Source organism: Alligator mississippiensis, chromosome 7 (genome assembly GCF_030867095.1).
Source record: "Alligator mississippiensis isolate rAllMis1 chromosome 7, rAllMis1, whole genome shotgun sequence".
NCBI lineage: Eukaryota > Metazoa > Chordata > Crocodylia > Alligatoridae > Alligator > Alligator mississippiensis.
The window spans coordinates 83,665,468-83,689,339 of record NC_081830.1 but is presented as its reverse complement, the minus strand read 5'-3'; the positions used below and the strand labels follow the sequence as shown (position 1 = coordinate 83,689,339).

Here is a 23,872-nt window from a genome sequence, read left to right as displayed (position 1 = left end):
TTAGGGCTGTGTGGTTTGGGACCAGACAACAGGGATCTCTCCTTGCAGAATACCTAAGCGTGGGCCAGTGGCGCAATGGATAACGCGTCTGACTACGGATCAGAAGATTGTAGGTTCGACTCCTGCCTGGCTCGTACAATCTGCTTTTGGTCCTGGCTGCAGGCGACGACCTGGTGAGGGGACTGCGGGCGCTCGACCGCCTGGGTGATAGCGAGAGCAATCATCGGCTGCTTGAATCCACCATCCAGCACAGGGTGTCCAAGGCCTGCAGCAAGGCAGCAGCCCTGGACTTCAGGAGGACTGATTTCAATGAATTAAGGAGATTAGTTGGGGAGGCACCGAGGTCCCGGAGGGAGGGGAGTTGGGAGTCCAAGAAGAGTGGTGACGATCCTCTGACCCCAAAGGGCAACAACCCCAATACGAATCAAAGCGGGCGAGAGTGCTCAAAGCTCCCCCTGGCTCACCAATGGCATTCAGGATCGTCTGAAATCAAAAAAGGAGGCATGCACCCAATGGAAGGGAGGGGCCATCACCAGGGAGGACTACACCTCCATTGCTCGAGACTGTAGGGGGGCTGTTAGGAAGGCTGAGGAGACAGAACTGGGACTAGCGACCCGGATCAAGGATACCAAGAAGTCCTTTTTTAAATACATAGGGAGTAAAAAAAAAGGCACCTGGTAATGTGGGGCCCCTGCAGGACACACTTGGAGATCTGATGGTCGCACTGGACAATAAAGCTGACTTCTTTAACAAATTCTTTGCCTTCATTTTTCTGAGCAGGGACCGGGGAAATCCCCCCCACTGAGATCCCAGATGGACCCAGGGGAGGCGCAGCCGAGCCCAGGGTCTGTGAGGACCTAGTCAGGGAACTTCTGGTGGGACTGGACGTGTTCAAATCAGCAGGTCTTGACAATCTCCACCCCAGGGTGATGAGGGAAATGGGAGGCCATTGTTGGACCCCTGGCAAGGCTTTACAAGCACGTGTGGTGCCAGAGGACTGGAAAAGGGCCAATGTGGTCCCCATTTTCAAAAAAAGGAAGTAAGGAGGACCCAGGAAACTATAGGCACATTAGTCTTACTTCGGTCCTGGGGAAGCTCTTTGAGAAAATTATCCAGGAGCACATCTGCAAGGGACCAGCAGGGGAGATGATGCTTTCCTGCCTGCCCACAGGGGCCAAGGGCTTCCTAGCCTCCTGGGCCAGGGTTAGGGCTGGGCACCAAACAAGGCCCTGCAGCCCCAGGGCACGAGGGCAATTGCCAGTCCCTGAAGTCCTGCCATCTCCGACTTGTGGGGGATGGGGAGAGGTGATGTACCCCTGCCCCTCAGGTGGCAGGAATAGGGGACCCAAACTACTTTCCCACCCCTGAGGACACGAGCCCAGGGAGGGGCCAAGGAGGTAAGTCCGGGGCAGAGAAGCCAGGTCTCTCCATCAGCCAGGGCCTGTGCTAGAGCCTGTTACCTGCAATGCCTTGGGCAGCATCCCTTTAAATATGGCAGAGCCAACCTACTGCCCTTTCTGGGGGCTGTTTTGCAGCCAGCTGCAGCTTGCCGTGCCAGTGGATAAGTCCTGGCTACAGCCCTTGCTCACAGCTGCTCTCAGGGCGGTGGAGCCTCTTGCCCCTCCAGAGGGACCCTGTTCCTCCACACTCATCCCCATCTGTGCCCTGGGGTTGGGCCTGACTTGGGTGTGCTGGGTGCTAGTGGGTGCCACCACTGCCTGGGCTGCTGTTCAGCAGTGGGGCATGGGGACATGTAGTGAGCGAGACTCCAGGGAGGCCATGACCCAGCGCATGGCCAGCATCCCTCTGCCTGGGGGCAAGCCAGCCCTCCAGCATGTTTGCCACTACCCCCTGCCCCCACCGCCTTCGCTGACAGACAGACACAAGCCTGGGCTCTGATTCTCCGCTTTATCAAGGACCAACACGGTTGACTTGACTTGTTCTGCTCCTGGCGGCCATCGGGTATTGGCTGGTGTGTCCAGGAGGCAGGCAGGGCTCTAGGCAGGCCTCTTGGGTGGCTCCGGATAAATGGGCAGAGTCCATGCTGTGGCTCCTTTGGCCTCTCCAGGCATGACTCATGAGCAGTCATTCCCCTTGGGATCCATCTGTCAGCTGTGCCAGAGCAGGGTGGGGGGCTGTGCTGTGCTTAATTCATGCACTGCCCCTATGAAGGGAGAATAACCCCGTGGAGAGCAAGGGGCTGTGCCAACCCCTCCTCTCCAGGCCTGCTGGTACCTGTGTAAGGGGCCAAGTGGGCCCAGCTATGGGGCAGGGGTAGCAGGAGGTCCCAGCTTTGGGAATGCAGCTGTGCCCAAGCCCCAAGTACCCATGGAGCCCCCACAGCCCTGGGCAATGGAGACAGCCACGTGTTAAAAATTGGTGCTAGTAGCAAATGTGGCCCCTTGACGGCGTAACTGCACCTGACGGGGATGGAGCCTCTCTCAAGCTGGGCAGCCCCTTGTTTGGGAGGGAAGGCCAGTGGCTCTTCTGCCCAGTTGGGCCCAGGTGGTGGCTGAGAGCAGAAAGACCCCTGCAGCCCTCCCAGTCAGGCTCCACTCAGCAGCCCCCCGGGGTGGGTCTGGCCTGTGGAGCTGGGGCTACTTCTAACAACCCCAACCATGGGGCAGGGGCCCAGCAGATCCCAGGAAGCGCTGGTAGCACCCATGGGATCCACCTGAGTCAGACTGGCTGGGAGCAAACACTGTATGTAGGGGGCACTGCCAGGCTTCACCCATGGATGCTGATTCAGGCCTCTGTGAGCAGCAATGAACCCCCAGGCCCCCACCAAACCACTGCCTCACCCCCAGACTGCAATCTCCCACTCCCTGCAGCCCCACACTTTGCCCCCTTCCCCGCTTGTGGCCCTCCAGCTGCTGAGGGGTTAGTGCCACACTGTGGCCACTTGATGCCAGGGTCCTTGTTGCTCCCACCCTTGCTCAGCGCAAGGCTGCGGCTGCCCCCGCCACCCCCTCAAGCCTGGTAGAGTGGCACCACCCTGTCGATGGGGCTCCTGCAGATGGGGCAGGTGAGACAGGGCAGAGCCTCGAAGCAACGGAAGCAGCAGCACACATGGCCGCAGGGCAGCAGGACGCACTCGCGGCCCTGCACCAGGCAGATCACACAGGCATCGTCAGGCCCATCCGATGCCTCGGCCCAGGTGCCCAGCTCCTGCCGCTCATCCTCCTGCTCCTGCTGGTAGCGGTGCTGCCGATAGGCCCGGCAGACGGCCAGGAGGAGGACGGCGAGGCTGGCCAGTCCACACAGCACAGCTGCCCCCTTCCAGAACCGGCTCAGCGACTCCAGCTCAGCCAGCAGCGTCTGCCAGTCCCCCAGGCACAGGAAGTACTCAGCGCCATCGCCCGGCGGCTGCAGGTGGAGGGTGCCGTCGGGGTGCAGCACCAGCTCCCCGATGCCGGTCAGGCTGGCCCCCACCTGCAGCATCTCCTCGGTCTCCAAGAAGCCCTTGGGCTTCTCTCCGCTCAGGTAGTGGCCGATGAGGTCCTTGAAGCCGTGGGCCGGCTGCTGGAAGCGCTCGTACACCGTCTCCAGGGGCAGCCGCACAGCAGAAAGCGGGCTCTCCACGCTCACCCGTGGCACTGCCCCGGGGCCGGGTGGCGCCAGGGTGAAGGGCACCGTATGCACCTGCTCCGACAGCACCCGCTCGCTCTCGCTCCTGCCACCAACCGAGAGGGCAGCCATGAGCCCAGGCCGAGCCCACAGGCCGCCGCAGAGCCCTGCCCTCCTCCTCTGCCCTGCGGTCCCTTCAGCCGCGGGAGGCCGCTCGGAGGCTGAGCAGGCCGTGGCCTGGGCCCTCAGGGAGCACAAATCGGGGCCACGCAGAGGACGCTGGCCCGAGACGACTCACTGCTCCCTGCCCCTTACCAGCTCCCGGCCAGGCTGTTCCAGACGAGCCGGTGCTCCTTCAGCAGCAGCTTCTGGATGACGCCCTGCAGCTGGCGGTGGTGTGGACTGCTGAGCGCCGTGCCCACGGGCAGCACGATCCCTGCGGGGACGCACGGGGGGGGCCTTATTGAAGGCTGCGGCCTGGGCACCTGCTGCCCCCCGTTCAGCGGGGGGGACAGAGGACGGCGGCCCTGGGGCTGCAACTCACCTTCCAGGGCCACGTAGGGCAAGCGGCCACTGGCTGCGGACACAAGGTGGGGCAGGTCCTCGTCCAGCGCCAGCTTTGGGGCGTCCTGGGGGACAGAGGCCGGGGGGGATCAGGGCGATGCGACCCCGATCCCGCACGTGGTTACCCAGGGGGGTCTCTGCCCCTCACCCCACCCCATCCCGCACGTGGCTGCCTGGGGGAGGGGAGGGGAGGGGTGTGTCTAGGCCGCGCCCCCCTCCCCCTTCCGGCCCCGATCCGGATCCCGCACGTGCTGCCGGGGGTGGGGGGGCACCTGGAGGCGGGCGGCGGCGCGGGCGCGGCGGCGGTGCACGTAGTAGCAGAGGCCGGACAGCGCCAGCGCCGAGCCCAGCCCCAGCAGCTCCGCGGGCGACAGCGGCAGCGCGTCCATGGTGGCCCCGCCGCCAGGGGGAGCCCCGCCCCGTCCCGCGGCCTGCTGGGACGTGGAGTCCGCGCGGGACTACCGCTCCCGGCGTGCCTTGCGGGCGGCCGCCCACACTGCCGCTCCCGGCATGCCGTTCGGCGCCGGCGGGGGGGCCCCCACGCGGGGACTACAACTCCCAGGAGGCCCCGCGCGACAATGCCCGGGGGGAGCTGCCCCAGGGCATGGTGCCTGTTCCTGGCTGCCCCTGCTGCGCCAGGCTGCCAGGCCCCTGCGCCTTGGGGTGCAGCTGTGTGGGCTGCGGTGGCTGGGCCACACTGGTTGTGTGGGGGGCTCAGGTGGGCCAGGATGAGGCCCCTGCCCCCCGCAGCGGGAGGGGACGCTGGACTGACTTCGATTCAGCAGAGGGGCCTGGCCTGGGTCGCGGGGTCCCAGAAAGGGCTGGTGCTCGTCTTTGTGGCCAGACCAACCGCGCCTGTGCCTGTGTTCAGACCCCCCGGCCCTTGCTCTGCTGGGCTACGCGAGCCGATCTCGTCCCGCTCCTGGCTCTGGAGCTGCCCTGTCCGGATGGATCCAGGCATCCTGCGGCTGCTTTCCTGCCCCCTTCCTTGGTGCGCGGAGCCGCCTGCTGTGGCTGTCGTGCGCGGACGTGTCCCCTCCGGTGCCGTTTGGATCACCCGGCCTGCGGGACCCGTCGCTTTCCCCTCTTGGACCCCCCCCCCCCCCCCACTCGGCGGGGCCCACGGGTTAAAAATGCCACGGAGCCCCTGGCGTAAGTGGAAACTGCTTTTAATCCTTCAGTAACTCCCACCAACCAAAGCTAGTCGAAGGCACCGGTCCTCCTCCCCGCACCCCCAGATTAAAGCCAATGGGGAGTTTCTAAGACAAGCTGGTTTGGGATTATAATGAGCCTATGGAGTTTAAGAAAATGCCCCAAAAGCAAGTTGTGTTCGGAGATGCCTTGTTTGATTGGCCTTGTACAGGTTGGGGACAGGCTGCCCTGGCATAAGCTGTTGCAGGAGGGCTGGGGCCAGGGGGCAGAAGCTGGGAGGGAGCTGCATTTGGGGGGATTTTGGTGCCAACCCTGGGACGGCTGCACCCCCCTGGTTACTAGCAAGGATTCCCCGGCCACAGAGGGAGCCTGGGTTTGCATTTGGTTTAAAAAGATTTAAAAAAAGAAAAAAAAAAATGCCCTGGATGTTGTCTGCATGCCAGCCTGGTGCTGCAGACACCGTGATGTGACACCCCCTGTTCTGGCCCATGCCCTTCACCTCCCTCCCCCAGGATGGGCTGGCAGGCAGTGCACTGGCAAGGTCCCAGCTGGGGGTGGGGGGCGCTCGCTGTCCCTCCCAGCCTGCCCATGCCAACCCCATGCCCCTTGGCAGACTGGCCTGCCCCAGGGGTCTCCAGGGTTGTGCCCTCTCACTGGCCTCCTCAGTCCCTGCCTGTTTTGTTGCTCCAGTGCTGCCCCCTGGTGCCCACACCCAGTGCCTGGCAGGCACTGCTCTGAGTTAGACGGCTGCCAGGCTCTGCAGTGCTACGGTGTTCAGGGGAGGGCTGAGAGGGCCAGGCCAGGGCTGCCAAGAGCCAGCCTTTGGAGGCTACCTCAGTCCATGGCTGTCTTGGGTGGGCAGAGCTTGGTGAGGGCCTGAGATGGGCAGGGCTGGTTCGTGTGGGAGCTGCAGCTCCTCCCAGCGAGGGGGGCAGGTGCTGAGGGCAGGTGTGGATCAGCGCTGCTCGGGACTGCAGGGGAAGGGGCTGGGTCCCTGGCTCTGCTCAGCTGGAGGTGCAAGATGCTGCCCCTCAGTCACTGGGGCCTGGGCGTCCTGCTCCAGCAGGGGCTGGGAGGGGGTCTTCATGGGCCTGCTGCTGCCTGCTGGTGTCCTGGGAAGATGGGTGCGCAGGTGGGCTGGCTGCGTAGGTCCGGGTGCAGCAGCTGCCTGTGCTCCCTACCACACGTCGCAGTGCTTGCCGGGGTTCATGGGCGAGCTGGCCGCACAGCCAAAGTGCTCGGCAAAGTCTCTGGAGTTGCTGAGGGTGCCGATGACGCGGAACTTGTCTGGGCTGTGCGGGTCGGTGACCAGCCCCTCATGTGAGCTCTCCGGGGTGCGCACTGAGCACCACACCTGTGGGAGGCACGGCCGTAAGGGGAGCACCGGCCTGGGCTCCTCCTCAGGTGCTGGGGGCTCCTGCTTGGCCTGGCAGCCCCTGCCTTAGCTCTGCAGAGCAACAGCACTTCTCTGGGCTGGGGAGGGTGTGAGGACAGCCCAAGCATGCCCCAACTACAGTGGGGGCCAGAGAAAAAGAGGGGGCTGGGGAGTTGTGAGAAGGGAGCTGGGAGTAGGTGTGAGCTTGTGGGGCAGAAAAGGGACCTTTGAAGGGGTTGGACCATGCTGGGCCTGAGCCAGATGGGACCACATAGCCCTGATGAGGTGCTTGTGGGGCCTTCCCTCATGGGTTCCTTTTCTACTGGTGTCAGGCTTTAAAAGTCACAGGCACCATGATGGCAAGCAGGGAATGCAGGTTGGTCCCTGGGGGGGCAGGCACGATGGCTGGGGAGGGCATGGGAACATCCAGGGGTGTAGGTCAGCCACTGGAGAGAGCGCACGGTTGGGACCAAGGGGTACTGGTTGAACTCTGAGTCCAGTTTGCACCAGGGCTGGGACAGCAGGGGGTGGTGGGTCAGGCATGAACAATCTCAGCAGAGCTGTGTGTTGGGGACGGGGTAGCCAGTGGGCTTCAAGGAGGATGGGGGGCACTGGCAGAGCTGTGTGGTGGGGGGGCCCAAGGTTGGGGCAGCAGTGACACAGGCTGGCACTGAGTGGCATGGGGGAATGCCTGACTGCTAGCAGAGCCCTGCAGGCCAGGGTTATGGTGCTGGTCAGGGTGCAGCACCAGGGTGGGGGCAGCTGCCCTGCTATAGCATGGTACCTGTGCAAAGCCCACAAAGAAGAGCTGGTGGTTGGTGAGCCCCACGGCTGGCAGGCGCTTCTCCTCCCCGTTCCTCTGCAGCCATGCTTTGTAGGCCTGCAATGAGCCCGCAAGGTTGGCTGTGAGTTGGGAGCAGAGACCAGGGAACTTCCCCTTGGTATAGCAGGGGGCGGGAGGGGCACTCTGGGCAGGTGGTTCGGGACACTCACGTTGTAGGCAGCTTTCAGACCCCCGTTGTCAGCGATGTTCTCGCCCAGGGTCTGCTTGCCATTGACGTGCTCCCCATTCACTGCATACTTGCTGTACTGCTCTGTCATGCACTCTGTCCGGTTCTTGAAGGCCTCCAGAGAAGAGTTCTGCCACCAGGGACGCAGGTTGCCCTCCTTGTCATATTCCCGGCCTGGAACACAGTCCCGGGCGCCATCAGCGGCCAGTGAGGGCCTTGGAACCCCCTGTCCCAATGGCCTGGCACAGGGCTTGGCTGCCATCCCCAACACGGCTCCCGTTTCGGCCTGAGCAGCCCCCAGAGGTTGCAGGCAGCCTGAGAGGTAAGTCATGCGGGACTGTGCGATGGCTCAACAGAGTGTCTGGCAGTGGAAAGGCCACTGAAATGGAGCAGGGCGCGGGAAGGGAGGGATCAAGTTCAGAGCAGGCAAGCTGGGGGTGAAGGGGCAGTGGCTTGGAGGGGCTCAGGACAACTTCCCAAACCATGGTGCCCCTGGGAGGGAGTTGCAGGGAGAAGCAGGGACTCCTCAGTGTCCTTCCATAGCCTGACAACAGTAAGGGCTTTCCTCCCAGCACACATCTTTTTTGGTGATAGGGGACACTGAGAAAACAGGAAGCCAGATTCTGTAGCCCACTTTGTGGTTGGGTTTTGTGGTGAGACTGATGCTGCGGCCTTTGGGGTGAGCTGGCCAGAAGCCCAGTTGATAGCTTTGGGCTTTCCCTGCTGCCATGGAACCAGCAACCACAGGGTGAAAGTCTCCACTCCTGATGCGCTGAGCCTGTATGTCTCCTATTCTGATGGCAGCGTGCGTGGGGAAGTCCCGCTGTTCCCCAGCCAGATACTCTCTGACCCTTGGCATGGGGGCCGTGATCCCCCTGAGCTGCCTTTTGGGATCCACTGGGACCTGGAGAGCATGCAGAGACAAGGGATGGACACAGATGGACCCTGCTGGCTGAGGGGGGCAGTGGGGAGAGGAGGCCAGGAAACGCCCACACTAGCCATGGCCCGAGATGCAGACATGGGTCCTCACCAAGCAGATGGAGCAGAAGCAAAAGCTGCGCGGGGAAGCCTGGGGAGATGCCTGCAGGTGTCACCTAGGGAGACAGGAGGACAAACAGATGGGGAGGGAAGCCAGCAGCGGGGGGGGGCATCCTTGAGGCAGATCACATGGCCTGGGCCATCGGCCATGTGGCAAGGAGATGACATGGAGGGAGAAGGCGGAGGATGGAATGGATGGCAGGGCCAGCAGCAGCGGTGGGGAGTGATGTGCAGAGCTGGCGTGGGACCCGTGTGGCACAGCCCTGGGGTGCAGAGGACAGGATGAGGCTGCAATGGAGAGGAGTGTGGAGCTAGGAGTGCGCTGACAGCTGGTCTAGCATCACCTCTAAGTCTAAAGACAGTGGGTTACAGTAGCCCGGAGCCAAAGGAGCTGCAGCCCACCATGCATGGTAGCAGGCGCGCGTGTGAGGCTGGGGGCTGAGAGGGGCCAGAAGACTCTTACCTTGGTCATCGAAAGCATGTGTGAGCTCATGCCCCATCACCACGCCAATGCCACCGAAGTTGAGAGCCCTGGGGAAGCCAAGGAGAAACCCTGGTTTACCTTGTATGGCTCTTGGTGGGCTGGCAGCTGGGCATCATGCAACTTGGGCAGCCATGAGGTGGAGCGGGTTTGGTTCTTGGGGTGTGCCCTCTGTGCTCCGCTGTGGAGTGCAGAGCAGGCAGGCAGCATGGGGAGTGCTAGCACCTGGCAAAGGACAGAGCCCCCCCGCCTGCACAGAAGGGTTTTGGAGGATGCTCTTGTCTACAGCACAGTTGGCAGCCTGCTGGGCAGGTTGGCATTGAATGGGCATGACGTGGAGCTGTCTTCAGCTGCCCACCTCTGTTAGCCAGAAGTGCTGTCTGTGGGGAAGGCAGTCCCTCCCGGGCAGGGCCTGGCTGCCCACGTAGAGCATAGCCAGCTGGGATCTGCAGACTCCAGTTTTGGACTTGCTCTCAGGGCTGTAGCATCACCAGGTTCAGAAATGTTTATGGCGTACAGGCCACAGGCTCCTCGATGTGGCAGCCAACATGTGATCTGCTGCTGTACCTGGGATGGCTGGCTGGGGCTGGGTCACGACCTACTGCTCACTGCTGTTGAAGGCAGGGTCCCGTGGGCTTGGTTTGACCCAGCAGGACAGCTCACATGAGCCTGGGCCCCTCCTGTGACATAGGTGCCCTCATCCTACTGTGTTGCTCCTGCTGGCCTGGCCTTTCCCACAGCCCTGGTGCTAGCACTGCCCTTGTGCCTGCCCCCCTGGGCCAGGGGCTGAGGTGGCCTCGTGCTCCTGTGGGTGGAGGGGAATGCACAGGCCCTGGTGTCCATGCCAGGCTATGTGGAGGGGGGTATCTCCTCCTGTGATTATGACCCCTGTGCATAAGGGCCCACAGCTCTGCCAGGCATGACAGCTTCCTAAGGGCTGGGCTTTGCAGTGGGGCGTAGTGACCTCTTCTCTCTGGCTGGGCCCCAGGGTGGGGAGCTCCTGTCTGGCCAGGCCCCAGAGAGCCTGCAATGGGGGCCATGCTGGAGTGCCACCCCCAGTCCAGGGTCCGCAACCACCCGGCAGGTCTCATGACCCTTCCCTGCCTCACACGCTGGGAGCAGAGCCCGGACGCACTTGGGGTGGTCGCGCGCGTAGAAGGGAGCCTGCAGGATCCCGGCAGGGAAGACGATGCCATTCTTGGTAGGCAGGTAGTAGGCATTGACGGTCTGTGGGGTCATACTCCATCTGCGGGAGGGAAGATGGGATGCATCAGGCAGCTCTTTTCTGAGTGCAGCCCCTTGCTGAAGGAACCGGTCTGGGGCTTCCCTCCCAGAGCCATGCTGGGGTCAGCCCTTCTCTGCCTTGGGTATGAAAAGCCTGGTGCCAGCCTGAAAGAGGCCACCAGCGAGGCCTCCATCCATGAGCTGTGGCTTTCTCTGGTGACTGGTGATGGGCTGGCATGAGCTGAGGTTAGCCAGAAACAGGGGCATGGTCCCCCACCGTGGGGCAGTGGCAGGGGCCAGGCAGGCAAGGGGTACAGACGGATACGACTGGGGAGGTGGAGGGCCAGGGAGGGAGGAGCCTGGGGGCAGGGCTGTGCTGTGACACACGTGTGCACCTGTCTGTGTTGGTGTCCAGAGTTCCAGGTGGGGTCATAGCAACTGTGCCCTACACATGAGGCACATGGGAGCCTCTGCCTTAGAAAGGAAGAGAGACTACAGGTCCCAGCATGCTGTGGGGCCAGCAGCTGGGTAGTGCATGCTGGGACTTGTAGTCCCCACAGTAAAGGGAGGCTGGCAACCTAGTCCATGCCCCAACCTCCCTCCTGGGGCACAGGCCCCTCACTTGGGGCTCTGCTCGGCCTCCACCCTGCTCCTGCCCCTGCCCCTGCCCCGGCGGGTGGGAGGGAGGCCAGGCCTCCGTGCTGGAGGACTCCTTACTGGTCCCGGTTGGGGGGCTTCCGGAGCTGGTCAGCCATGACCTTGGCAGAGAAATTGTAGAAGTTCAGCATGTTCTGGAAGAAGGAGTCCTCAGAGACCTCGTACTGAGGGAAACATGAGGCGGGGAGGGGGTGAGACGGGGCTGAGCTCCACGGGGCAGCCCTACAGGGGAGGGTGGGGTGGCAAGATGGTCTGGGGCCATAGTTCATCCCAACCCAACAGGCAGGTGAAGACCCGGTGCCCATTCCTGCCTCCCCATGCTCCCTTGTCCAGGCTCTGTCACCCTGGTGGGGTACACGGGGGCAACTCTTGGGTGTGTTGCCAGCCCAGACAGACCTGCTGATCCCTCCCTACTGCCTCCTCCCACACCTCCCCCGGGTTGCTATACCCCTTGCCAAGGGCTACTTACCCCGTCGTAGACATCATCCAACTCCTTGTTGTCGAGGATGAAGTCTGGGAAGCCGATCATGTCGTAGATGGCGTCTGCCTGCAGAGGGAGGGTCAGGGTGGCATCTGAGGTCATTGCAGGGCCAGGGCTTGTGACTGAGATGGGAGGGCCTGGGGGCATCAGGGCTCCCCCAGGGCAGGGAGGTGGGGACACAGGAGGGGGCACTGTAGCTGGGACTCATGGACAGAGTGACTGGCAGGAGCCCAGGGGACTGCTGGGTGGGGATGTCCCCACTACCACCCTCCAGCCCCCCTGGGGCATGAAGCCCTGGTGCAGTTCATGCTGAGGGCAATGGGGCAGCACTGGGGAAGGGGTGGCCAGCAGTCAGCAGTGCCCAGAGCAGGCGGGTCTCACCTTCTCCTTCGCTGCCTGCTTTGTCTTCTCATCCATCCAGTCGAGCTGGTCCAGGGCCTCCTCGAAAGCTGTCCGGATCTCACTGATCATCTCCTCTGCCTGTGGAAGCAGGGAGTCAGCTGCAGCCTGGCCCTGCCAGCTTCTGCCCCTGGCCCTGCAAGCACACAGCGCCAGCCCTTTCCCAGCTCTGTGCCAGGATCCCCCCAGCAGAACAGGCAGGACTTGGGGGAGGGGGAGGAGGTGGCGGGTGGGGGGGGTGGTATAGCTGGGTTGAACCAAGTTGAGCTGAACCCCTTTGGGGGAGTCAGGCTGGGGAGAGACCCTGCTATCTACAGGCTCCTGCCTAGCATCATCCTGCTGGGGATTTAACCCCTGGTGTGTTGCAAAAGAATTGGTGGGGAGAGAAATCCAAGATGTGGTGGGACTGGGTACTCACGATGGCCTTGCTGTCCCGATCGAAGGTGGCTTTCACGAACAGGGAGCCCAGGGCAAAGCCCAGCGTGTCATCAGTGTTGGAGATGCAGGTCTGCCAGCGCGGTGTGCAGGACTGCAGGTGACATGGATGGGTGAGACAAGGCAAGGGGATGGCAGAGGTCTGTGCTGATCTCATGGCCTGGTACAGCAGGATGTGACCTCTGGTACTAGGGAGGCTTCCCTCTGCCATGTATGTGCCCACCCTCTGCCTTGGAGGGGCCCTGGTGCCCAGGCATGTTCCCTCCACCTTGTGCCCCTCCTCAGCCCCCTGCCTGCCCTTCCTGGGCTCTGCAACCCCTTTCCCCCAGGGCCTGTTTTCTGGTGGAGATTCAGGGGCTCACTGGTCCCCAGCTCTCTCCCTTTCCCCAGCCCCACCGGCCTGAATGGAGCCTTTGACCCAGAGTCCCATCCTTTCTGCCATCCCAGGCACCCCGTTTGCTGGTTGCAGGCAGACCCTGCAGACAGGGCCAAGCTTTGCAACAGTCCCACTCATGCTGCCCGAGGTCCAGGTCCTGTCCCCCACCTCTGAGCTGCTTCGGACTTTCACCCCCGCTATCCTGCAGCTTCATTCACAGCAAGCAGGGCTCTGTGCCCCCACCCTAGGCCGAGGGCACCTCCCTTAGGGACCCCCCACCCATTCAGGACAATGTCCCAACCCATCCCCATCCGCTGGGGGGTAGCTGGTGGAGCAGTCCCTGGGACTCCCCAGGGGCAGGTAGGGCCGTAACCCCCTGCAAAGAGCAGGACTCCCCTCTCTTCCTCTACCATGTGTGCAGTACAGATGCCAGCAGCACTGCAGCCCCCACCTTCTTGGTGCCGTAGAGGGTCTCCAGCAGCTTCTCCTGGGCTGTCTCGAATCGCTGGTCCAGGCTCGAGGCTGTTTTCTGAACCAGGTTCCACAACATGTAGTTGTTCAGGATGCTGCAGAGTACAGGATGGCACCATGGTGGGTCTGGGCCCCCTCGCCCAGCACGCACTCCTCGAGACACCCTCCACCCATTCCCTCTGGAATGGTACTGGGATAGTCAGGTAATCCTCTTCCTCCTCCCATCATAACGGTACAGCCCTTAGAAAACCCCCACCCCATAGACATGTCCCCCACCCCACCCTCTGGTGGGCATGGTCCTGAGGCAGCCCTGAGCAGTGCCCCCCACGCTGCTCCTTCATGGCTGTGGCCCTGTGACCCTTCCTCTACCCATCCCTGGGGGACACAGCCCTACATCTCCCCCGTGCCACATGCTGCCAGGCACAGCCGTGGGGCCGCATCCATCACCCCCACCATGGGTGAGGCCTGAGATTGACACGTGCGCCCTCCCCCTCTCCAAGGGGCCTGGCCCAGAGCCCCCCTGCCCCCATGGGAGCTGTTTTGGGGGGGTAGGGGAGGTCTCTACCTCCTGTCAGTGCTGTTGATGAGCTCGGAGACCTGCTGCAGGTACTCGTGCCCATACACCACCACAGGCTCCGTGTCGGCCAACTCCAGCGGGGACAGCGCATAGGAGATGAAATCCAGCCAGTCGATGGCAGGGGCCAACGCCTGTTGAGTTAAGTTGTAAGTGGGGTCAAGGGGCAGGGCCGCCTGGGGAGAGGCCTCTCAGCCCCTCCACTGACCCCCGTCCCATCCCCCACTCTCCGTCTAATGAGAGTCAGTGATCCCCTGTCCCATTTCCTTCCTTCCCTGTTGCTGTGGTGACTGGTTGCTTGGTAACTGCTGCCCGGTGACTGAAGCCGGCTGTGCTGTATCACTAGCAGCTGTATTGCTAGGACCGGTGCAGAGATGGACAGCCGCACCCCAGTGCAAGGAAGCACAGAGCCCGGGGTGGGAGGGCTTGGGCTGCGGGTTCAGACTGGGTTGGCTATAGCTGTAAAAACAGCTAGTTTTTATGAGTATTGTGTAGCAGTCGAGCTTGTTAGGGGGCTGCTGTCTAGCAAAGGAGGAGCAAGTAGCTGCAAATATTGTCAATGCAGAAACACTGTCAGGGGTGTTATAAGGAGGATGGGTGGAGAGAATGAGAGTACACTATGGAAAGCATGGGAATACCAGGGGGGGTTATGCAGAGAAGGGTTTAGAAAAATACCCAGTCGTGAAAAATCAAGTATGTAAATAGCCAGCGGTAGTAACAGTACTGGTAGGAACACTGAACGTGCAAGTCATGGGAGGTATAAAATGTTTGGGAGCAAAGGGTTGTTGGACTGCTGGGCTGCTGAATGTCTTGGTGAGACCTCAGACTGTCTGATGTGCAGGTTACTAATGTCTAATTTGCAAGGTAACCAGTGCATTTCTTAGGCCCTGGTCATACTTTACCCAAATTACATAATTCACGGGGAAACTGCGCAATAGATTTAGATCAGCCACACGTGCAAAGTAATTATCGTGCCATAAAAATAGCCATCCAATTATGAAAAGAGCCAACCAGCAACAAAGTCAGTGCTTGAAAACATGTGGCAACTTTCTAGCTGGTTTCTATCCAGCTTTCATTTGAACATGTGGCAGGGTCCTTAGTCTAAGGGCTTATGCTGTCTGCTAAATAAACCCACATTCTTGCTCTCAGCAATGCACTGGTTTCCCAGTCCAAGATGCTGGGGTAACAGGGCACTGGCAGAGATGGGGGTGGGGGGCAGGGGTGAGGGCCATCGCTGCTAGGGCTGGGACCTCCCTCCCGCCCTGTATCTGCATGTTCTCTTGCAGCTTAGTCTGCCCCTGTCCCTGCCCCATTTGCATGGAAAGCGGGTGACACTTGGCAGGGGTGTCCATGTCTCTGTGTGTGTGGAGGGAGCTGGGGGAGGAGGGGGGCACAGGAAAAGAGCCATAGCATTTTGGCAGCTGCTGCTGGCTGCTTAGGATGCTGCTCAGCCAGGCCTTCTGCATCCCTGGCACCGGAGCCAGCGGAGTGCACTGGAATCCTAATGAAATGGGGTGGGGGAAGGGAGCATCCTGAGAGCATGGCAGGGGAGAGTCCAGGGGAGAGAGCCCCCCAGGCAGGGGCTGGCCTTTCCCCCTGGGGCCAGGGCAAGGTGAAGCTTGTGCTCCCCTTCCCCATGTGCCTGCATGGCTTGGATCCACTCCAAGGCCCCCTGGTTCTTCCCTTTTCAGGTCACGGTGGGATCTGCCTGCCTCTGGACAGCTGCTCCTACTGACAGTGTCCCCCCAGCCCCAGGCAGGACTTTTCCCCTGCCCCACCTGCAGCTCGGCAATGCTCATCTTGTGGTAGATCTTCTCGTCATCCCGCCGCTCATCCTGGGGCACGGTCAGGTTGGCCAGCTGGGTCTCCAGCTTGAGAACCTGCTGCATCTGCTCCCGTGTGGACTCTTGGGCCCCTCCAAGCAGCATCCCCAGCTCTACCATGTAGTTCAGGTAAGCGACCAGCACCTGCCGTGCCAGCAAGGGGCACTGGGGTTACCCAGGGGCAAGGCACCGAACATACCTCTGGGCAGTTGTGGGCTGAGGGTCCCAATGCTGCTGGGCACTCAGCTCCTAACTTTCCATTGCAGAGAATCATAGGCGACTTGTAGGGGGGGCATGGGGGTGCACGTGCCCTCCCCCCCTGCCCCCCCGATGGGGCCAGTGCCTCCCCAATGACTGACACCGACACTGTCGTCAGGGCTGGTGCTCCCCCAACAGGGCCACCATGGTTGGTGGCTTCTGCAGGTGCCCCCCCAGATTCAGGAGACACCAGTCACTCATGCAGAGAATCCCCACCCCTGCCAAGATGCCCTGCCCAGCTGATGCCAGCATAAGCTCTGGTCCAAGGGTAAAAGGAGCCCCTATCTTCAGCTCCATGGGGCAGGGAGGTGTATGCATCACCCTCCAGGCTAGATCTGCCATAGGGGACCAGGACGGTGCAGAAGCTGCCTGGAGTGTGCACTCAAGGGCAAAGGCTTTTGAGACCCCTCCTAGATCCAGGGCCTGCCCCTGAGGCTGGCTTTGTGGGCCGGGGCAGGCGGGAATGGTGCTTGCCATGGGCAGCCTGTCCCTGCCCCTGTCCTGCCACACAATGTACCTTCTCGTTGGCTGTCTTGTTCAGGTAGTAATCACGGGAGGGGAGGAAGAGGCCAGACTGATCCACCTGGTGGAGAGGCAGATGGGGCACAAATGAGCCTGGAGTCCCTCTGCCCAAACCAATATATCAAAGGCAGCAGGCAGGGACTGAGGGTCAGGAGCATAGCTTGGAGGGGAGCCTAAGGCTGGGGTATTTCTATGCCAGGTTGGAGGGGTTGGCCTGGCCTGGTCTGGGCAGGAGCAGCCCCCCACCACCCACTGAGCCTTTCACTCGCCCTCTCCAGGCTGTGGAGGTGACACCACCTGGATGATGTTGCTGTTGGAGCTCTTGGAGTCAGCGCCCACATAAACGGTGAAGAAGGGCGAGGCCCGGTATGTGCCGGACACCATCTTCAGGACCTCCATGAAGTTGTTCTGGCTCCACGGCCCTGTGATGTTCCACCCACCGATCTGCCAGAGGCCAGGACATGAGTTTGGGGGGGGACGAGCTGCCCCTTGGTCTCACTCAAATGCCCTTGCCCCCACCCCCCACCACATGCAGCTTCACAGGGAGCCTGCCTTGCCCTCCCAGTCTGTACAAGGGGGCACTGGGCTCTCCTCCCCACATGCTGCCCCCAGCCGAGACCAGATGGGTCTTCTCCTCTCATTTATGGCCTGGGCACATGCCTGGAGGGGGGAAGCCGCTCCTTTTGCAAGCCAGTCCCAGCCCAGGGTGAACCCCTCTCACCTGCCCCCCACCCCCAAGAGATTCCCCGAGAATCCCAGCCCCCTCCTCACTGGCGCACCTTCTCGATGAGGTCCATGAGGGGCTGCGAGCCCAGCTCCTCGATCTTCTGCTCCTTCAGGCAGGACAGGTAGTACCGCTGCGTCTTCCTCTCGGCCTCGCTGCTGGAGTTGAACGTGGTGTTCTCTGGAGTTGGGGGGCGACAAGGGGTAGACTCACTTGTGGCCCCTCTTACAGCAGCCCAGGCACACGAAGAGGCTTGCCAGATTGGCCCATGTCCCTCAGCCCCCAGCTCTGCTGGGATCCCTTTGGTCTGGGTTCCCCCTCATCCTTTTTTGTAACCAGGGGGTTAGGAGGGCTAGGAAGATGCAGACCAGCTCTGGTGTTGGCAAGAAGGGGGACATGGGGGTCAGGTTCCTTTGGGCTACTTGGCACCAGGGGACAGCCTCACCCCCCACTGCCTGGGGCTCTGCCTGGGTACACCCAGCCCAGCACGAGAGCAGGCTCCGAGGCCCCAGGGAAGCTGTAGCAGGATGTGATCTCAGCCTGCCCCTGTGCTGTATCCAAGCAGCCATAACCTAGCAACATACAGGTGAAATCCCCATCCCTGGTGCCCACAGTGAAGGGGTGGCTGGGTCAGAAGGCTTGCATGGGGCCCTGCTGACTGTGGTGCTAACTCCTTATTCTATGTGCATGCATGTACAGGCTGGGGAGAAGATCTCCCCAATTCCTGAAGAAACCCAGGCTCTCCCCTTGCTGGCAGGGTCTGGGAATTCAATCACCAAGGACCCAGAGAGAGAATCCTTGCTCAGTCTTGCCTTTCCCCCCAGGGAAAGAGAGCAGTGTCACACCTAGGAGGTGCTTCATGATGGCCTGGTTCTGGTCCCAGATGCTGTTGAACGTGCTCCACTTGGAGCGCCCATCGGGAAGTGGATTCCGCTTGATCCACCCGCCGCACGAGTACTGGTAGAAGTCCTTGCAGGGGTCGGTCTCCCGGTCCAGCGCCTCCAAGATCTTGCTGGCCACGTGGATGCAGGCCTCCGTCAGGCACGTGCTGTGGGAAGGGTCTGCAAGGGAGAGGTGCCGTCACCCAGGCCCAGTCAGCAGGTGGGGAAACTGAGGCACAGATGGGCTCCTTCATGATCTTGCTGCAAGGCTATGGTGGAGCAGGGTGGGGGGAACCCAGGAGTCCTGCTGGTGACTATAAGGCCCCTCTTGTGCTGGGAGCACATGGTGATTCCAGTGGTACTCAGTGGGCAGAAGCCTGAGTCGCAGCACCCACCGCCTTTGGCTGCAAGGTCACTTGGCAGGCTGGTGCCATGGGTCCCTTTGCTCTGTTCCTCACGATACCTAATGTTTAGCTCTTGCAGGGCAGCCCTGGGGACCTCCTCCCCCCAGTGCATTGCCCCTGAAGCAGAATCCCTCCTCCAAGGCAGGGCACCCATGACCATCTCATGCAGCATGGCAGGGGTAAATGCTAGTTGCCTGTGGACAGGAGAGGGGCAGCATAGAGCACCCCACACACCCGTCTCCTACCTTTGTTGTACTGGACACCCAGGGTGATCATAGAGCCTGCCAGCAGCATGGCCAAGAAGAGGGAGATGGCGCAGAGAACCAGCTCTAGCTGAGTCCGTGAGCCCAGGTGGCTCAGCAAGGGCATGACCCCTTTCCTGAACCCCACCTGGGAGGGAGAGAGAAGGGGGGCAGGATGGGAGGGGGTATTGGGGCATGGTGGGGATGAAACCAGCAACACAGAAATAGTCATAAGTCCCTCTGGAGCCCGGAGACCTCCCTCCACCTTAGGCCATGCCCCATGGCAGCGCCATGCTGTCTTCTCCCCCGCGGCCTTACAAATGCAGACCCTTCCCTTTCCCAATGCCACCCTGCTCTCCCATGGGTGAGGCGCGAGGCCCTAGGCATGGGATGCTTGATTGCTGCTTGGTCATTTGCATATTTCAAATATCATTTGCATACATCCCCCACAGGATCAAAACCCACTTACTATGCATTTGATTACATTTTGCCTGGTTATTTACATAGTGGCTTTTAGTGTCCTGTGCCTTATCGCATAAGCCGATGCCAGGAAAAAAATAACGGCCGCAGCTAAAGCACTGGCTAATGGAATAATGCAAAGATGGAGCAGTGCAGGGACAGAGATTTCCATTTGCATGGGCTGTTTGTTAGGCTGCTGGTTGTGACACGCGGTCACAAGCTGGTGGATGATTAAAGCCAGGGCTTTGGGTGGTTTAAAGTGAGTAAGCGCCTGCCTGCCATGGTACCTATCTTGGATTGCTCCCTCAGCCTGATGGCTGAGAGAAAGGTGGCATTTTGTGGTGGGTGGGGGTTTCCCTTCACTATTCACATGCACGGGGCCAAGCATGAGGGCCCAACAGGAGATAAATGGTGACAGAGCAGCAAGTGGCATAGTGTTTTAGTTATTTACCAGCGAGGCTTTGAGAGCTGATCAAAAGAAACCATGGTGGCTCAGAGCCCAGTGTCACCCAACAGGAGAGAGGGGTGGAATCGCGCAACCTGATTCTGGTAAAGTTTTTTGGTTTTGGTTATTGGCACAGCCTATTTATCTGCCTACATTTGCTGGGGAGGAAAGGCTATGCCGACTGCAAGCGGCTACTGCATTTCTGTGAGGATTGGGTCCCGCACAGAGGCCCTGCAAGCAGGCCCTGCCCTCCACTCTAGTGGGACGTGGCACCAGGGGGATGGGTGTCGGGAGCCAGCAGGAAGGCTAAACTACCCACCGCTGGCTCTGGGTACCGAGAGGGCCTGGTGCTAGTGGCCAAACTACCCCAAGGTGCCCTGTCAGTGCCCAGCAGGGGAGAGGCTTTGGGCTGCTGCCGCCTTGGTCTTCGTTTCCTGGGTCTTGCTAGCTTGTTCTTGGTGTCCTGCTCCCTGGGTGCTGCTTCCCTGCTCTGTCCTTGTTCCTTTTACTGGCTCCTCATTCATCCCTGTTGATTTCCTACTCCAGATGCCAGACCCGTTTCCTGACAGCTGGCTCTTGGTTTACTGCTTGGCTTGCTTAGCTAGAGCTCCTTGCTTTGGACCCCTCTGGCTACTGACTCCAGTCTGGGTCTGGCTCCCTGCCTCCTGTTCCTGATATTCCCTTAGCTCGCAGCTCTACCTAGGGTGGCCCTGTATGTCCTGACCCCTTGCAGACCTCAGCTTCCTGACCCACCTGCTACTGATGCCCCGGCTGTAGCTGGGACCCTTGCCTGTTCCCAGTCCTTTGGGCTCTGACCCGCTAGGCTCAAGCCTAGACAAGAAGGGGCTTTCTGTGTCCTGGCTAAACCAAAAAAAAAAAAGTATCATTTGATGCCAAATGTTTGGAGTTTCTCCCCCAAAATGGGAAAGCCGATGGTATCCTGTTTTTCAGTGGAACAAAGCAGAGTTTGTTTAAGGGGTGGGGAGCTGCTTTTAAAATGGAAGCAACCTTGCTCTTAAAAACACCACTTCAAAACGCAATGGCAATATGTTTCATTTGTATATTTTCAGCTGCTTCTTCAGGGTGGGATTTTGGGGGGTGGGTCTTGGGGCCAAAACTATGCATCAGGCTTGCCCTGAATTTGCTAATGGCCATTATTGAATAGGGTCTGTATTTTCCAGCAGATGAATGGTTTCACCCAACCCTAGGGGAGAGGGCCCAGCACTGCCAGACTCCCCCTCCAGGCCCCCAGCCACCTGGGTTAAGTAAAGGACCCAGAACCAGCTGGGGTTGCCATATGGGGTCCCGCCTCCTTTGCCAAGAGACCCCCCAAGCCGCTATGGAAGTTGGTACAGTTCAGTGCAATAGGGAGACCAAGCGTTGGGGTGGCAGGGGCTGGAGGGGTGTGTGGGGAGGGAGGCTGTCAGCAGGGCCTGGGGTGCAAGAAGGGGCAGAAGTTGCTTCATTTGGCATCAGAAATGGCCTCCCCCTGTCCTCACAGTAGGTCTATCCAGTGACGTCTACATTTTTCTGGAGCCAGCTGGGCAAATAGATTAGCTCGTCCCAGAGCCAGCCCTTGCAGTGAGCTCTGCCGCTGCACGAGGGCTGCCTTGGTGCCCAAGGGGACCGACAAGCCACCTCCTGGCCACCAAGACATCATGTGTGGGAGCAGGACCCTACCTCCACGCTGTCGGGAGAGGCGTTCCCATCCCCCGCCGCCTCCACCCCCTCGTCCTCCTGCAAAGTAGCTCGTTTGTAATCAGGCATCTGCAGAGAGAGGGAGAGAGAGCGAGTAAGCTGGGGATGAGCCTGCAGAGGGCTGAGCTTGGGGCCAGTAGCAGGGGCTTGTCCCCGAGGTTAGGGCTGGTGCGGAGGGAGGCCTGTGCCAGCCTTACCTACACCAAGGGAAGGGAGGAGCACTCGCTCTCACCTCTGGGGGCTTGAGGGAGGCACGGGGCAACAGGGATTCGGAGCCTTCCCTTTCTGAGGCGCCCTGGCCCTGAGCTCCAAGGATGGAGACGGGACACTTGCATCTGCCCGCGGCCCCGCATGCCTCTTGGCCCGCCGCGGGTTGCCATGGCAGTGCTGCAGCTTCTGCGCGGCATCAGCATTCCTGACAGGTGTCACGCTGCCTCCTGGAGACTCATCCTCTGTTCCCAGGCAACCTGCGGCTGCATTCCCTAGCAACGCCACTGCCTCCTCCCTCTGTTCCCGGAGCTGGAACCTTCCACGCGGATGGGGTCATGCCGAGAAACATCTGGAACGGGCTGGCTGGAGGCGAACTCTCTAATGTAGCAGCCAGCGGCAGGACCCCCTGCCCAGCCCCACCCCCATCCTGGGAGCCAAGCCCAGCTCCCCCACCCCCTCGCAGCACAGCCCTGTTTCCTTGCACTCCCTGAGCCTCCCTAGATACTCCTGAGCACTCTTTCCCCGCTGGCACAGGGAGGTGCCCAGGGCCTGGCAGGCAGTACAGCCCCATAGTGCCAGGCTGAAGGGCTGGTGGGTGGTACTGCAGTTTCCCTGCAGCACAGCCCTCTGTGTAGCCTGGCTAGGACAGTGGGACCATGGGTTGGCTTATGTCACAGGTGGGGCACTAACAGTATGTCTGGCAGGTGCAGGCACCGCCTGCTGTGCGTTCCAGGTGCCCAACACTGGCATCACTAGCTTTGCCCCTAGTTTAGATGAAGAGTCTGGCACCTCCAGAGTGAAGCTTCATTCCCATTCGCAATAAGGCTTTCACCAAGTTATTGCCTAGGCTGAATTAGCCCCTCCGGGGAGAGATTCCTCTGGGGAGAGATTCCTCTGCTGTTTGGGCGGCCTCTTCAGGGTGCTCCCTTCACACCTACCCCACCTCTTCCTCTTTCCCTGCCCTGTGGAGTTTGCACTGACTGTGCTAACGGGTCTGGCAGATCTTACTAGCGGGCAGGCTGCGGTGGATGCTTTTCCTAAATTGGCCAATAGTGAAACAGCTTTCAAATCAACCTGGCTGGCTGTCATTAGGTTTCAGAGTCAACACCCAGCGGGTGAGAGGCTTTTTAGCTCTTGTCTGAGGCTGTCTGCAGACTCAGGAAGATGCTGCAGGGCTGGTTTAACTCAGGGTCATGTTTTTTGGGTTTCCTTCAGGGCTGCAAGGGCTGGCATGAGGCTTTGTGGGGGATGTTAAAGCCCCAGTGAGGGAGAGATCTGCACCCAGAGCCTGCCAGGAGGTGCTATGCTGCCAGGGGGCTCCCCAGGGCACTGCCAACTCCTGGAGCAGGTTCAAGCCTATTCAAAATCCAACATTTGGCGGGAAATCCCTCACAGGGAAGATGCCTGATGCTGCTGGCATCTGTGAGTACGTCTGAGCCTGGCAGCCACATGGTGCCTGGGATTCCCCCACCCGCCGCCCCCCACTTCAGGGAGCCCCATCTCTCAGGGAAACCATCTGTGGGGCTTCCTCTCCCCCCCCAACACCCCGGAATTGGCTTCCACCCCCCAGCAGGAGCCCCCTCCCCACCAAGCTACAAGGGCCCTGGTGACTGATTAGCTTAGGCACCCTGTGGGGAGCTGCGTAGGCAGCCCTGGACCTGCATGTAGGGGTTGGTTCTCCCATGCCAAGGTCCCCCTCTTGCCCCTGGGTGGCTAGAACTGGCTCCCAGAGGCGGTGAGGTGCTGCAGGGGTGCATTGTCAAGGCAGTGCAAGCTCCTTGGACCCCAGCCCCTGGCATCCCCCAGACTGACCCTGACGGGGCTTGAGAGGAGAGGATGGATGTGGGAAGAGAAGCCTGTTCCCTACCAATGCTGGGCCACCAGCGCTCTGAAGGGTGCCAGACCCACCCTGCCTGAGGCCTGCACCTACGCAGGGTTCTTGCGAGGTAAGCAGGGAACCAGCTTGGGGACCCCGGTTGGCATCCCCCTGGCAGGCAGGGCTGCTCCTCTGCTCGGGTCCCAGCTGGTCTGCAGCCTGTGTGTCCTCCTCCCCATTCCCTCCCTCTCTGGAGCAGCTGCCTGGGGAGTCCCAGTGCTGCTGCATCAGCCCCTGGGGCCTCTGACATCCCCTAGGAGAGAGGAACCTGCGTGCTCAGCACTGGAGCGGATGCACGAGGCCTGCAGGGCAGGATGAGGCCAGGAAAAAGAGGGCTAGGGCAGCAGGGGGGCGCTGAGTCACAGGGCAGGGTGAGGGGCAGGGGGCCCAGCCGAGTGGGTGTGGGATCAGGCTGCCTGGATGCAGGGAGGCAGGGCTGACTGCCCCCAGACTTCCCTGACCCCCAACTCCGCTCTTCTGAGAGGCTGTTGCAGCCAAAGGACGGCGTGGGGGGTGGGGGGGGGGC

At 61.0% G+C, this 23,872-nt stretch overlaps 2 protein-coding genes and 1 non-coding gene across 6 annotated transcripts in view; 1 reads left to right on the top strand and 2 right to left on the bottom strand.

The window, feature by feature from the left end:
• The first annotated feature begins 61 nt into the window (after positions 1-61).
• Positions 62-134, top strand: TRNAR-ACG (transfer RNA arginine (anticodon ACG)). The gene has a single exon. It is a non-coding gene; the product is annotated as a tRNA-Arg (tRNA).
• A 1,760-nt stretch (positions 135-1,894) lies between these two features.
• LOC102559607 (mitochondrial ubiquitin ligase activator of nfkb 1-A) lies at positions 1,895-4,556 on the bottom strand. Its single transcript, XM_006260792.4, has 4 exons — positions 4,404-4,556; positions 4,112-4,196; positions 3,883-4,003; positions 1,895-3,673 (listed from the first exon to the last, which is right to left on the bottom strand). The coding sequence occupies exons 1-4, from the start codon at positions 4,518-4,520 to the stop codon at positions 2,971-2,973; spliced, it is 1,026 nt and encodes a 341-aa protein (XP_006260854.4). The 5' UTR covers positions 4,521-4,556; the 3' UTR covers positions 1,895-2,970.
• Positions 4,557-5,284: 728 nt separating this feature from the next.
• Positions 5,285-23,872, bottom strand: part of ECE2 (endothelin converting enzyme 2) — a 23,658-nt gene continuing 5,070 nt past the window's right edge. For 2 of the 4 annotated variants that reach the window (XM_059731211.1, XM_059731209.1), the window contains exons 2-19: positions 21,243-21,329; positions 18,662-18,806; positions 17,977-18,192; positions 17,187-17,311; positions 16,705-16,851; positions 16,403-16,468; positions 15,583-15,771; positions 13,796-13,938; positions 13,211-13,325; positions 12,367-12,477; positions 11,931-12,029; positions 11,538-11,615; positions 11,129-11,232; positions 10,323-10,433; positions 9,170-9,237; positions 7,652-7,842; positions 7,443-7,538; positions 5,285-6,637 (exon numbers count right to left, since the gene is read on the bottom strand). In XM_059731211.1, the coding sequence (XP_059587194.1) occupies positions 6,461-6,637; positions 7,443-7,538; positions 7,652-7,842; positions 9,170-9,237; positions 10,323-10,433; positions 11,129-11,232; positions 11,538-11,615; positions 11,931-12,029; positions 12,367-12,477; positions 13,211-13,325; positions 13,796-13,938; positions 15,583-15,771; positions 16,403-16,468; positions 16,705-16,851; positions 17,187-17,311; positions 17,977-18,192; positions 18,662-18,806; positions 21,243-21,329 (2,268 nt within the window). In that variant the 3' untranslated portion in view covers positions 5,285-6,460. Of the gene's footprint in view, positions 6,638-7,442; positions 7,539-7,651; positions 7,843-8,679; positions 8,763-9,169; positions 9,238-10,322; positions 10,434-11,128; positions 11,233-11,537; positions 11,616-11,930; positions 12,030-12,366; positions 12,478-13,210; positions 13,326-13,795; positions 13,939-15,582; positions 15,772-16,402; positions 16,469-16,704; positions 16,852-17,186; positions 17,312-17,976; positions 18,193-18,661; positions 18,807-21,242; positions 21,330-21,492; positions 21,834-23,872 lie in introns of those variants that run through there. The other 2 variants (XM_019497588.2, XM_059731212.1) reach the window with 2 other exon arrangements.

Excerpts from the sequence above, each read along its gene's own strand:
- LOC102559607 (XM_006260792.4), bottom strand. The coding sequence starts at position 4,520 with ATGGACGCGCTGCCGCTGTCGCCCGCGGAGCTGCTGGGGCTGGGCTCG. Across the intron at positions 4,197-4,403 it reads GCGCCGCCGCCCGCCTCCAG|GACGCCCCAAAGCTGGCGCT; the intron begins GTGCCCCCCCAC and ends TCTGTCCCCCAG. Across the intron at positions 3,674-3,882 it reads AACAGCCTGGCCGGGAGCTG|GAGCGAGAGCGAGCGGGTGC; the intron begins GTAAGGGGCAGG and ends GGTTGGTGGCAG.